Below are 14,578 nucleotides of genomic sequence, written 5' to 3' on the forward strand. Positions count from 1 at the left end.
TTCTTTGAAATTGTTAAATGGGTTATTTTGTTTGTACTTTCAAACTGTGCCGTTAGTGATCGTTCTACACTTACTTGAGGTGTGGCTAGGCACTCTAGTGACCACATTTGGATGGGGAGGAATCTGTGGGTTCTCCTTCTGTGTGGGGAGACCATCCGTGGGAGAGCGGTTATTCTGAACCCTTGTCTCCTGTTCGATTGCACCAGAACTTTTATCTCTCTTCTACAAAACACAAACCCAGCAACTTTTATTTTTTGTGTTGATTTTGTATTCAACAAAAATGACAATAGCTTAGTGACTGTAATCTACGTAAGGTTATAGATTTGTTCATTCATGGTTCAATCTTCAGGAAGAAGCATCATGATTTTGGTACGGTATTTTTTCTTGCAAACTACAGATGGTAAAAGATTCATCTTTAGATAGAAATATCACCATTTTGGCATCCTCCTTTAGGAAGGTTTTCCATTTAAGTTACATGTTTTATAAACCAATGCATGTGTTTGCCTACCAGGTGTTTTTCCGAGTCCTGCAGCCACTTGGCGTCCTCCTCAGACTGTCTCTGCTGAAGGCGTAGCTGTTGTTCTATCACAGTCGTGTCTTCTGAGTCATTCAAAAGCCTCACCGGCACCGTCACTGCTGGCGCCCACTCGCTGTCTGGAGAGGCATGATTAGAGTGAGGATTCTGAGTCATAATATCTGATATCACAGTGGAATTGACAGGAGATGGAGGAGCATTCCTCTGGCCTGTAGACAACATTTCTGACAGTTGTTGGGGATTGCGGGGAACATTATAACCAGGGTAACCAGCTCCTCCCCGGCCCATGTCTGGAACCGACTCGGAGTTCTGATGGAGATAGTGCTGATGCTGTTGAACTGATGTGTATCCAGATGAGGAAGGGAAGTAATTCTGTAGGTTGATTTCTCTGGGTCCTTGATGCTGGGGAATTACTGACATGACAGGTGGGCCGGTGTGAGAGTGTATTGGGGGCTGCTGGGGGCTAGGTCCCAGGGGTGTGCTGTGACTGATGGGGAGATGAGTGGTGCTCCCCCATTGTGGGGGGAGGGAGTCCACACTGTGGTTATTGGAGAGGTTTGGGGTGGATCCAGCTGGTGTCATGAAATTGGGACGGGCTGGTTTTGGCGGGGGTTCCTCAATATCTGATCCACTTGATCCTGCTAAAAAAATAAATGTCAATTGAATTTTAACAAAAATATATAATATTTCACAATAAGTTAATAATAAACAATATTCCTGTAAAATTATTCAGGGCAACGCTATCAAAAAAACTTACTCCAATTTATTTCTTGTATTCTACGGTTGTCTCTTTTCATCTCCTCAACTTGACGATTTCTTTCTTCAGCTAAAATTTCTCTGTAAAAAGTATTAAAGCATTGGTGACACACATGAATAAATAATCTGAAACATCTCAGGAGAAATGTTACATGAATTCACATTTCATTATTTTAAAGGTAATCATAACAATGAAAGACTTACTGAAGGCGGACTTTTATGTCAGAAAATGAAGGCCTCTTGGAAGGTTCATATGACCAGCACTGACACATGAGATTGTACAGGGAGGGGGGACATTCCTGTGGGAGGGGCAATCGCTCCCCATTCTCTATCTTGCCAATCACATCATTGTTCTTCACTCCTTGGAATGGTTTAATGCCATACATTAAAATCTCCCACATACACACTCCTGGAAATAAAAAAAAATTAAGTCGTATACAATAGCTAATCTACAACATGCTTCTAAAATTTGAATTTAAAAGATAAAGCTCTTTGCAATGAGTGTGAATCTACATACATGTATCTTAAACAAGTATTGAGATTTTGATGTCATTTTCCAGTCAATCCAATACTCAAACTTACCAAACATCCAGACATCACTAGCTGTTGTGAACCTCCTGAAATTGATGGATTCTGGAGCCATCCATTTTATAGGAAGTTTGCCCTTTGAAGCTAAAATTGTACAAATTTTACAATAAGATGTCAATTCATTATCAATTCTGGCCAGTTTTAAACTATACGAAATCTCAGTGTTGCATTTTCCGTTTTTTTGTCGCATTTCAAACAATCGCAAAAAGCGACAAATGCGATGGGCAGCGCGAGCCCTGAATTATCAATTTATAACTCTTATACTGTACCTTTATAGTAACTTTGTTCATCCACAACCCTTGACAATCCAAAGTCGCCAAGTTTGACACAATCATGAGATGAGACCAAAACATTTCTAGCAGCTATGTCCCTGAGAAAGAAAAGAAACTGCAGGTCAATTCAAATGCATCTACAATGCTTCCTTAAAAAAGAATTTGACAAACAGAGGTTGACTTACTTCTTTATAAAGAGACAAACAAATTATAGAAAACAGTTTCAAATGTGGGCCCATTGCAAACAGTTGATACTGTATATAAGTAAGTAAGAATTTGAAATAACATATCTATGTGTATATATGGATATCTTTACCTGTGGACAAACTTCTTGCTTTCGAGGTAGGAGAGGGCCTTACTGAGCTGATGACAATACAGCATCAGGGTACACAGGTCTAGTCTGGTACGGTTGTTCTGTAGGTAAGCTCTCATCTAGACAAAACAACTACAACCATCAGTAAATTCTACCACAATACATTATCAAATTAGTATTGTGGACGTACAATGTACACAATGACAACCAATTAAATTGCATTTTCCAGCTATTTCATTCCCATATCAGAGTCTCTTTGGTCATTTCTAGTTAAGCATCTAGTGACTATAGGTTAAATGAATTTCCTTTACATCGGTACTTTGTAATATGGAGTTGACTATGGATTCACAATGATTAAATGATACAATAACTGGTAAGCAGTAGTTCTAACCTCTCCATGCTTGGCCAGCTCCATGACAATCCAGACAGGAAGTGTCTCGGAACAGATCCCAACCAGGTGAATGATGTGGGGGTGGTCAAACTGCTGCATGATCACTGAAACGGGAGAACTACTTCAACACAGAGATCAGGGTGCAAAATTCAATATGCACATATGGTCTGACTGGAACCAAATGTACATTTTAGCATACTGTGGTTTCATTAATATTCAAGGGTATCAATTTTTGTGGATAAAGTGAAAAACACAGTTTCAAGGATACGTAAATTCGTGGCCAATGACCCTATCAATACAAAATTTTAGTAGAAATTGCAGTTCAATGAATATTTAATTTCAAGGATAAACTTAACAACGAAAACAACGAAAATTGGTATTCAACGAATATTGATGAAACCACAGTATATGTAAAAATAATAAGTTGTTTAGATTGTGATAATATTTACCTATTTACGGATACCATGAAATAATTGTGAGTGCATGAAAGAAAAAACTATCTACTGAATATTTTATACTATCAATAGAACTAGTAATAGGATACATACATGCTTCTTCTAGAAACTTTTCCATCATGGAGTCTTCATTATCCTCCTTGCAAGTCTTGACAGCTACAGCAGACTGAACTCCATCCTACATATCAATTATAAACATATAAGAGAAAATCTAAACTTCAAATACAGACATATACTAGGTAGAATATAATACTCTTGTCAAGGAGTAACACTTAGCAAACACTGTGCAAAGTCAGGCACCCACCTTGTCTGTAAAGAGTCCTTTAAACACGTCCCCAAACTGTCCCTCCCCCAGCACTTCCAGGAGTTTGATGTTCTCCCGCTTAAGCTCAAAGTTACGACCTGGAAAGGGCAGGACAGTACATGTATTAGGTAAAGGGTAAAATACCATTTGTACAAAATAGCATGCAAATCTGAGGCGTACCATAGCTTGCAACTGATTTTTTTTTAAAGAAATAGATTGCAATGTATGTCTGGAATTCCAGGAAATCCAAAGATTATCGTAAGTACATTATACACTCTGATTTATGATATCATGGGGACTTAGTATGCATTCCATTAGAGCCAAACTGCTTTTGGTCTTTAGATATCTAGTCTTGTTATTTTTACAATCGCATACCTTTTTCTTGAGAAGGTTGACACGTCAAATGTTAATTTTATAAATAAAATTCAAACCACCTTATAAATATTAAAAATTCATAATGCTGACCACAGTACATATGTACCAGTTCACTACAGAACTATGCCACTATAAGGGTCATTTGCTTATCAATATTAAATCAAAATGCTCATGAACTAGCAGGATCTCCTCAGAGTTGACTTTATCAATAAAAACAAGCCATGCATTAGCCACATACGGTTGATCATGCCTTCTAATGCAGGGGATAATGATGGCAGTGGTCTCAATGATTAACCTCAGAAATATCTATTGTTTAAAAGATTAAAGTTTAGGACTTCACAGGCAATAGCCAACCATACTACATCGGAGTTTTAACTGTTAATTTCTTCATATCCATTGTCTGATGCAGGTAAAAGCAATGTTTATTTTTTCTCTCTAAACATGTTTATCATGTAATAATGAGTATCAATTACTAAGATTCATCATGCCATACAAAAGCGGATTTATGAAATATATACATACTATATACTTCATCTCCTAAAATCATTTTACAATTTGTTATAAACCTGTTAAATATCAATGTTAAGTGATATTCAAAACAAAAGGAAAAAAACCCATACTGTTCTCAAATAAAATCTGTGCTAATTATTCACAAATGTTTACAGGAAAGAATTTTCACCACTAAATCATGCTGTTACTTACTACTTCGTAGAATACATTTACAACAGTTTTTTTTTTATGAAATAGGATGAGTTCAGAAGAATGATTTTTCAACCTCTCTACAGATCTCTTTATGAGTTAAGGCAACATATTAGCCAGGTGTACACAAATGATAAATGTACCCATTACACAACATCCAGCATTTTATCTCCAACAATTTCTCAGGGGAATTAAACAGGCTTCAAATATATTCATAATGACTATGATGTATATATATCAGCCTAGATGTGTTTGTAGCTGCTGGGCATAAATAGTTTAAGATTTAATGCAGGTAAAATATCATAAAAATTAAGTTATATCATCTGGTGATGTAAACGGACCAGACATGCATGGAGATACAGATCATGATGCACTTGTTTGCACAACTCACTTTTCTTTCGTCGTCTGCTACCCAGAGGGCCTATGACAAATGTCAATGAAGATGTTAAAGACATAACAGAAACCTTGCTGTGTTATGGAGCAGAGAATGAGAAAAATGTCTTAGTTTGAATTTTTCTTGAAAGAATACAATCAAAATATTATGTGAGGAGGAAAATATTGTTAAATATTGCTTTTAAAAGAAAAATTAAAGTCCTTAAGACTAATTAACGGTAAACTGAACAAAATCTAAGGCAGACATCTTAATTAGAAAAATTTGTGCTTATTAGGAAGTGTGAAGATAAAATGGTCCAAATCTGGCATTATATAATTTGCAATGAATGTATAATGATAAATAAGGAATTGTATGTTAAGACTAAATGTAATATATCTCACAAATTGAATGTCATATGTTAGATCAGAGCTTCATTCTGGGGTTGTTTGGGATGATAAATGGCTATGAACATAATTAATAATTAAACACAACGATGAAATACTGATAGTTAAGGAATAAGAATATCAATGGTACTAGTGTTAAAAATCTCCAAGAGAGAGAGAGAGAGAGAGAGAGAGAGAGAGAGAGAGAGAACATGAGAACAAGAGAGAAATAGAGGAAGAGAGAGAGAGAGGAAGGAAGTATCAGAGAGTTTTAAAAGAGGAAGAAAATGTCAGAAATGCATTTTTGATGAGAAATGAGAAATGAGGCTGTAGAGAGTGGGTAGACTTGAGAGAAGCTTGGTTAGCTTTGTAATCTCACCTGCTGGTGTACTGTAGTCACCTTCATCTTCCACAATCTCGGCGTAATCTGAAATTCCTGTAACACAGAGCGGTTATAATGAGCGGTGACATACGATTACATTGTACACAATGGAGTGATATGACAGTGTGATGGGTAGAACCACATGCCATGCACTGAATAACCACAATAATCAGGGGCTATTTTATAATACATTGGTTTTAGTTAATGAAAACTTTGCCATACAGCCACACACACCATCTAAATATTAGAAACATCAATAAGTAAATCATAATAATAATAAAAATCTCATTCCACATACAAATAATTGGGGCCAAAAATTACTATAATTATAAAGGCTAGTGAAGAGTAAATACACTGTACCAGTAACAGTCATTTTGATTGACTTGAGGGGTGGATCTACTTACTTTCATGGTGGATGGCGTCTTTCTGTCCAGACTTCTTCATGCTGGACTTGGGTGTCCGTGGAATGCTATCCCCTGAAGTGGCAATAGAAACTATAAACATTTCATGGTCACATCACACGTATTAACTGAATCAAGCACGACAGGAAGCTGACAAAGGACATCATTTCCTGTGGTGTCATCTAACCTCAAGGAATGCGAGTAATGCAGCTCATGAACTTTGATTATGCAATCTTTGAAAACGTCCTTATGGTAAATTTGGATTATGATGTAATATCATGTTCAGTGCATGTATATGATTATAAGATTTTAATCATTCATATATCACTAATCCTAAGTAAGGACATATCTTCAAAATCTGATACTATTTATACATATTTTTAATTGGAATCAAACCACACATGCTGTGAATTCTTAAAAGGGTAAAAATCAAGGGGCTGGTGCTGAATAATTAAAACTGCAGTAATTCTTTTATTTTTTAACCCAAAAACATTTCACTTTTTTTTTGTCAACTGGGATATGAAAATCTGTGAAAATCAAAATAAACAAAACTTGAATGTTAGAAAAAGCTACTAGATATGTTGATTAAAAATACAGTATTTAAATATGTTAGTATTACAATGAATAACAAACGGTAAAAAGTAATGGTAGAGAAGGATTGAGAAGTGTGGCATGCATTGGCCATGCATCACAAACCTTGTTCTAAGCGTGTGAGCGCTTCTTCCACTGATAATTGCCAATCCATAGACGCTTAATAGAATCAGAGGAAACTTATATTTATAGAACACAGGTACCACTTTTACAACTTTAGTTTACAAAACAGATAACTACACAGATTTATATGGTACACATATGAGAGAGAGCCTAATTCATTTCTGTGTGAAAAGTCGTACTACAATGAATATATATATAGAGACCAGTATATTTGTTTTGTTTCCTTAATATATTTCCTATAAATCTTAGATATTATTGTTACATTGTGCACATGTCAAGTCTAGAGTTATTCTGTATCAGGCACAAATCATGTATATTGAGAACACTTGAAATTTACCCATATATGTACATGTAACATATATAATTATGTAAATGCTAAAAGTAAAATGCAAGTAAACCATAACAATTAAAGTTCCATGATTAGATTTCCTTATATTAATGATTTTTTCTCTAAATATTAAACATAAATTAAAATTTTATCATATCTAAATGCTACAGCACTTCTATTTTTGGTCTGGTGCTTTAATCAATGATACTCAAATTGGAAGAAAATGTCCCAATAATTTATATTAATTACAGTATCTTATTAGTAGATATACTTAACATTTCCTTAGAGATCTTGCAGATATATATGTGAGATTTGACCATGCAGTATGAACTTTCTGTGTAATGTTTATGCACATCATAGGCATAACATGTTTTGTTTCGTGTGAAAGTTAGACTAGGATCTACATTGAGAGGAGCTGATGAGCAGACATACTAAATGTGCCTTGTCTTCTGTACAACAGTTATACAGCAGTGTACACAGAAAGCCAAACAAATGACAAGACATTGTACAAACAGACGGAAATCAGAGCATTGAAGTGAACATACCTTTCCTTGTCCACAGTGATGTGTTGATGTCATGAACGAGTCGACAGTAGCCGTCAATAAGGTCGGCCATGTCTTCGACCTCGGAGGGCGAGGAGGTTATTGTCAGGGGGTCCACAGCTCCAGCTATACGGATCTGGAGAATCCCACGATCCTCCTGCGTAGTCGTCTGAATGGACTTCACTTGAGAGAAATCGGCCATGTGTACCGGCTGGAAAACATGGAGACAGATTAACAATGAATGCGAGTTTGGGTAATTTCCAAGTAGAAAACATTCAAATCAAGCCCAGGTGAACTTACAGATGAAGACTTCTCTGTCTGGTAGCTTATTCCAACCTCGGGTCCTATCACAATCTCCATAGAAATGCCCCAAGATGTTGTGGACTGAAAGTAGAATTCAAAACATGAAACAGAGCTCCAAATTTTCATATAGGTACTGACATCCTTAGGTAGCCTTCCTTAAAAAATAGCCTATACCCAGTTTTTCTTAATGAAATATTTTTCTACTTTTTGGAACTTTTGGATTTCTTATTATACAAATGGTGATGAATGTTAAAGTCAGCAATTACACGAAGTTGTTGGTACAATACACTTACCCCAACATTACATCGGAACCGCTCCTGGTTAAACTTGTTCACGGTTGACAGAGTGTCAAAAAACTTGTACACGCACTCATGCTCCTTTAACTGGGCATACTGCTTAAAATGGTTCTGGATCAGCTTCCTTAGATTCTTCGACTACAATGACACAGGATCTTGTTTGAAATTACGTGTTTAAAATCCCCATTCTTCTTAATATTTATTTCTTTTTTTCAACACAGTCTTTTCATTTATACCTTCCCCCCCCCTTAAAAACTCTGTACATTGAAACAAAATTGTCTTACCTTCATAGAGTCTATAACTGACTTGGGAAGAAATCTTTTAAAGCCAATTTCTTTTTCTAAATACTCAAAGTTGGATTTCTTGTCTAAGGCTACTTGTGGCATGTCTTTAAAAAATCGTCTACAATAGTCATAAAATTCAATATTCAATAGCTCTTTTTATACCCATCAATAAATAACTGTAAAGACTAGTGATTTTAAACTTTATTTACTTATAAAAAAGCATCTTTCTCAACAATTACCCTTTTTTGCTAGTCCCATATACATGTATAAATACATGTATGTAGGTAAAAACTAAGTTATAAAATGTTTATTGAAAACATACCTCATTTCTATACAACCTAAGCGAATGGCAACTTCTGGCTCTATAGACTCTGCTATATCTCTCATATAATCATTGCGTATCTATAGAAAGACCATTCAATTTGATTAAGTATAAAACATTTTATGTGATCTCTAAATTTTACATTTTTATGAATTAGTAATCTCAAAGTTTATTAAAATTCAAAGGATTAGAATGAACAATCTATAAAGCATGAGACTTGGAATATGTAGGAAATCTGCACAGAATATATCATAACCAGACTTAAATAAAACTCCTGTATCTATAATAAGATTTTCATGGTACAGAAAATAATTTTTTTTCAAACACATTTACTTACTTGGTCATATAAATAAAAGAAGGTCACTTTATCTCTCAAATAAAGATCAGAGAAGTTCTTTGGTAAGTATCTGACTCTTAGCTCATATCTAGAAAAAAACAACTTGATATTAAGTTTGGCATACCAATAGAAATATATAGCAGTATATGTAATAGTATGCATTTGATGATACATGTAATTTCAACAAGAAACTAACTATGAAATCTTTTACTGGATGTTTGAGCTTTGAATTTCCTCATAGAGGCCACTTAAGGCCATTAAGGGTGTATTCAACATGACTTCCCAGTGTTTACTAATCCACTCAGTTTCTCCATCCACCTACTCTTTAAGTTTATCTGATTTGGCTGGGAGACACAACATTGGCTGCACTAAGTGCAGTCAACTTGTAGCCATATTGTTGGCACCAGTCATATACATACAAAGCTCTTCAATCTCAAACCTGAACCATACAGAATGTTTTTAACATGCCTTCTCAGTGATTTCATATCATAACAGCTAGCACCTGCAATTATGATGATGATGCTAGTTCTGTCATGATAAGCATAGAGATATACCAGTATGACATGACATTACTACGAGTTTCAGACCGTGGGCGGTTACCTCCATTCCTCTGGGGGGTGAGACGACTCGTACTTCTGTCTGACCTGGTACATGGACAGATTGTTGTGGAGCCAGTACGACTCCTTGGACTGTAAGTGGACCAGTTTGAGGGCATAGCATTTGGAATAGTATCTCTCTCCTGCAGCTAACCGGCCCACCACAAGTTTGATGATGTCCTACACATAAAAATAAAATAATAGCTCGATTTTTCTATAAAACCAAAATAGCATACTCTGATAGTCTCCTCTCAGACTCTTAATTATCCATAATTTTCAATATATTATACATGTACCTATCCTATTAATATACCCTTATTCCCTTTACCATCTCCACATTCGTTCTTTAGTATGATTCCAAGCACACGTCATTTTCATTTTAAAGATCTTTCTTTTTTTAGAAATGAAACATTTAAGGGGTAGTTAAGTTCATGTATCTAAAAAAATGTGTCCTTGCCAAAATCCAAGAACAATGCAAAAAGGACAGGTGCACTATAATACATGTAGTTTAGTTTCAGATTTTATCATGACACCGACAAAAAGCTACATCTTCAACTTGAGTAACAAAATTTAACAAAACATCATATCAATATTTATTAAAAACACAAATCAAAATGAAAAGTACAAATAAAAAATTTAAAGCAAGCCATGCATTCCTAACAGGTCACCATTGAAATGAAATTGAGAGTCAATTAAGTTCTAATAAATTCTACATTTTAAAAGTTGTGCAAGTACGGAAAATTTAAAATTGTTCTATTTTAAAGCGTTTTAGCATATGTTACAGTACAATGTATATTTTAAACCATAAATCTCTAAATATATACATGTACAAAGGATAAAGTGGTACTGCTTAATCTTTTAATAACAACATTTTATTTTTTGCCAATATTTACATTGTTACATAAAAATGTGATGTCTCAATTCAAAAATGACCTTTTCAAAAGTACAAAAATTACAAACATGTACTACCAGTATACAAAATTTAAAACTTCCTGTAAATATTTCAGAAAGTTTACTGATATTTTGGTGCTAAATGTGCAATGATGTGCACATAGGTGTAGAGGGTTTCAAGATAAAATACAGGTACCGGTAGTATCCAAATACATGTACCATATCATTTTAACTATGGTACCTGTTTGCTCATGCATACAGAATCTGGAAAATGTGCTTGAGTTCATTTTGAGAATGAAAATCAAAAACTGCTATTTCCTCATTTTACTTCCAACAAACACCCTACATGCAAATGACATTACTTCACCCTCAAACATATGACCGTGGGAGATACATGTACAAATAAACCTGGGTCATCCTACAGGTTAATAGGGCCACAGTAAAACAACAACAACAACAACAATGGCACACATTTTGACGTTATAACGCATGCAACAACACTCAGCGGTCTGACATGGCTCGACCCTGCTACTTGTGGTTAGGCTCTGACTAACGTTTTACAAGACACCCTCACTTCCTCTGGTTCATTCTGTAAATACCTTATACCATAGGTCATCCTTACTACCGGTAACCCAAATGTTCTTAACCACTTTTTCTTCCCCCTCCCCCCCCCTCCCCCTTTTAACTTTTTTTTTCTATCTTGAGAAAAAAATAACTGACCAAAACATTCCCCAGATAACTATGTGATCCATTAAAAAAATACATAAACATTTCTAGGTGTTAAAAATAAATAGTTTTTTTTGAAAGGCATTTTCCATTTGTTCAAATGCCTTGGGCATTAAAGTATGGATGACTACGGTACATGTTCACTGCATGGATGATTAAACCAATACATTTCTCTTTTCTAGTTGTACCTGATTTTTCTCTACTGTACTTTGAATGAGTCATGCAAGAACTGGAAGTAAACAGCTCCCATTCTACGAGTTTCTACATTCTCATTCTTCCAAGTTCAGTCCAAAATCAATAATGTATTATTAATGCTGCATCAATAATTAATTTTTAAGGGGAAGGTAAATGTATTCTAGGGGATGTTTAATATTGTAGATAATTTAATGGAGGATATTACGCATGGCACATCAAAAGGTTGTTAAAGATTCTAAGGTACTAAACATTCTATTAGAATGGCAGTACAATTTATGAATGAAATGATTCATTAATATAAAGTACAAGTCAACTCTTATGATATTAAATACATTACTTATCCATTACTTTGATGTTTTTCGTCAATAAATTGTTATATCTATTAATCAAACTCAGATGAGAGGTGACAATTTGACAACACAAGCTAAAACTTATATTTACAACCATTGTTTCTCAGAAAATAGCCCATCTGACCTACTTGTACAATTCTGACCCAACTGCATGAATTACAAAGGGCTGTATGAAATGGAAAATTTGAAAAATACAAATAATTTTACAAAAAAATTTGGAGAGACCATATATGCAAGGAATGTGTGAATTACAATCTTGGACTGTCTCATGCAAATCTGTGACAGGGGGAAAAACTCAGCATGTTCACATCAAGCCAGTGCAAAAAGGTTATAAAATATACCACTACAATTTAGAAATCCCGGCTTACCATTATCTAGAAAGGAAAAATTAAATGTGTTTATGTGAGATGGTTAGCATGGTAACATATCAACATCTCCGTATACACATACATACATATTATGCATTTTAATTCTAAACAAAAAAATATGATGTTTTTGTACTAAAATGACCTTAGTGAATTAATCCACGAACAAGCTATAAGACTCTAAATAAAATGGAGTCTTGTAAATTCCAAGGTTCTTGGATGAACTTGAAGTGCTTTAATGTTATCAATGCACAAGAACTGGCTGTGCTAAGATAATGAAGGTGAAATTCTCTAAAATTCTAAACATTTCAGCATCTAAGGTAACATTGGCATGCACTGAATTCCTTGCCATTCAGTCATCTGTATTCACCAGCTAAAGTGTGTACTATACAGAGATCTGTTCAATGAAATCTGATTAAAAAAAGAGACATTTATAGGGATGCAAGAAAACTTTAACATCTTCCTGCACTACAACTTTACCCCCCCCCTTCCCCTTTTCCTAAAAATGCAAAAAACTGTACTTGTATATGCACCAGTCGAACAAATTGTCAAAATGTACCCAATAATGAGCTATTGAATGCATGATTGTGTGATGCTTAAAGAGAAGCTTAATTTCTACAGTTTCGGTTACTACTAGCATACACTACTGTACAGCCTGAGTATAGCCCTGTATCTACACCACCCACCTTTACATCCGTCGCGTCGCCATATTTCACCATGTTGAACCCCCCATTAGGGAGGTGGACTTTTAAAATGGACCTGTCCATCAGGAAACGTTTGACACGGAGGTCGCTCTCGTTTTCTGCCTCAATCAAATCCGAGCATTGCTCACATTCTTCATCTTGTATAATCTTCCAAAGTCTACTCCATCGTGCAATCTACAAGAGCAAAAGAAAACCGTTAATCGGAAGGAACAGTTTTCCATGTGTTACTCAAACTTACACATCTCATACTGTACTTGTGCGATTTCTGACACAAAATCAAACTCCAAACACACCAAATACCTTTGGACAATATCTGATCGTAATGTGTCCGTCTAATGCTCAAAAGCAGGGAAAAATATTATGTTCCACAATAAACACATCAGTATATAGAAATGGTACGGAGATACTGGTATGATTTATAGAAAATGAACAATGACATTAATGTGGTAGACTATATGACACAAACAAATCAGCATACACAGTGCAGTTCTTGGTTTTACCTCCTTGGTTGCATGGGTACATAATAAAAGTGTCGGGTGGACGCAGACATAACTAAGGTTTGGTTGCCAGACTATCCTTTTAAAAATTCAACAACAAAACCGCAGAAAGAGGAATAGGCAGGGTTCGAAATCAGCTGGATCACTCAGACAATAACAGTACATTTACTGCATGAATGGTGAACAGTTTTACATACCAATCAAAATATATTACATCAGAAATACATACTGAAAATCCATTTTATCTATTCATTCTGTGGGTTAATAACACTAGGATTATCATGTGCTTGTGACAAAAGTTCAATTACATGTACCGGTACACATACACTGATTACTTACATCAAATAACAGGTAATCAATGAAGCAGTAAGCTATAAGTTCACATCAAATCCTGGTGATTTGGGTGGGTTAAATTAATTTATCTTATCAGTCACATTTTCAACTTCATCCCAATATATATACCGGTATATCCTAAAATCAGGAGAGTGTAGTTCCTCATTGTTCTAAATTAGTTCATCATTTAATCCCCACTTACATGTACTCAGAAATCTTCAAAATATGAGTATACTCCAAATTCACTAAAAAACAACAACTCAAAACATCCCACTGAGTACCGGTATGTTCTATTCAGAACTAAAGATGAGCCGAGCTATCTGGGCTCTCCTGTTGATAACATATAGTAAGACTTGATGAATGACTAAACATGAGATAGGTAACACAAAAACCACACCTTGCATGAATACACACACAGAACAACACTGGCACATGTGGAGATTCTTGTAACACGAGCCCCTCACACATCTGTGTAAGTAATCAGTTCATTACACCTGGTCAGTTCTCCCTTTACCACTAAATTCCTATGACACCATTCCAAGTAGTTCAAATACACAAAATGTCAACA

At 35.1% G+C, this 14,578-nt stretch overlaps 1 protein-coding gene across 15 annotated transcripts in view; it reads right to left on the reverse strand.

The window, feature by feature from the left end:
• Positions 1–14,578, reverse strand: part of LOC128164909 (focal adhesion kinase 1-like) — a 31,698-nt gene that overhangs the window by 1,563 nt on the left and 15,557 nt on the right. For 5 of the 15 annotated variants that reach the window (XM_052828991.1, XM_052828992.1, XM_052828981.1 and 2 more), the window contains 23 exons: positions 13,163–13,354; positions 9,954–10,129; positions 9,354–9,441; positions 9,017–9,096; positions 8,695–8,812; positions 8,408–8,548; positions 8,112–8,195; positions 7,815–8,022; positions 6,924–6,977; positions 6,231–6,302; positions 5,824–5,880; positions 5,080–5,109; positions 4,512–4,526; positions 3,615–3,712; positions 3,404–3,488; positions 2,856–2,959; positions 2,468–2,583; positions 2,149–2,249; positions 1,874–1,963; positions 1,496–1,700; positions 1,293–1,372; positions 509–1,176; positions 75–222 (listed from right to left, as the gene is read on the reverse strand). In XM_052828991.1, the coding sequence (XP_052684951.1) occupies positions 75–222; positions 509–1,176; positions 1,293–1,372; positions 1,496–1,700; positions 1,874–1,963; positions 2,149–2,249; positions 2,468–2,583; positions 2,856–2,959; positions 3,404–3,488; positions 3,615–3,712; positions 4,512–4,526; positions 5,080–5,109; positions 5,824–5,880; positions 6,231–6,302; positions 6,924–6,977; positions 7,815–8,022; positions 8,112–8,195; positions 8,408–8,548; positions 8,695–8,812; positions 9,017–9,096; positions 9,354–9,441; positions 9,954–10,129; positions 13,163–13,243 (2,899 nt within the window). In that variant the 5' untranslated portion in view covers positions 13,244–13,354. Of the gene's footprint in view, positions 1–74; positions 223–508; positions 1,177–1,292; positions 1,373–1,495; positions 1,701–1,873; positions 1,964–2,148; positions 2,250–2,467; positions 2,584–2,855; positions 2,960–3,403; positions 3,489–3,614; positions 3,713–4,511; positions 4,527–5,079; positions 5,110–5,823; positions 5,881–6,230; positions 6,303–6,923; positions 6,978–7,814; positions 8,023–8,111; positions 8,196–8,407; positions 8,549–8,694; positions 8,813–9,016; positions 9,097–9,353; positions 9,442–9,953; positions 10,130–13,162; positions 13,355–14,016; positions 14,181–14,212; positions 14,232–14,407; positions 14,567–14,578 lie in introns of those variants that run through there. The other 10 variants (XM_052828993.1, XM_052828996.1, XM_052828994.1 and 7 more) reach the window with 10 other exon arrangements.

The sequence above is a fragment of the Crassostrea angulata genome, chromosome 10, assembly GCF_025612915.1.
Source record: "Crassostrea angulata isolate pt1a10 chromosome 10, ASM2561291v2, whole genome shotgun sequence".
NCBI lineage: Eukaryota > Metazoa > Mollusca > Bivalvia > Ostreida > Ostreidae > Magallana > Magallana angulata.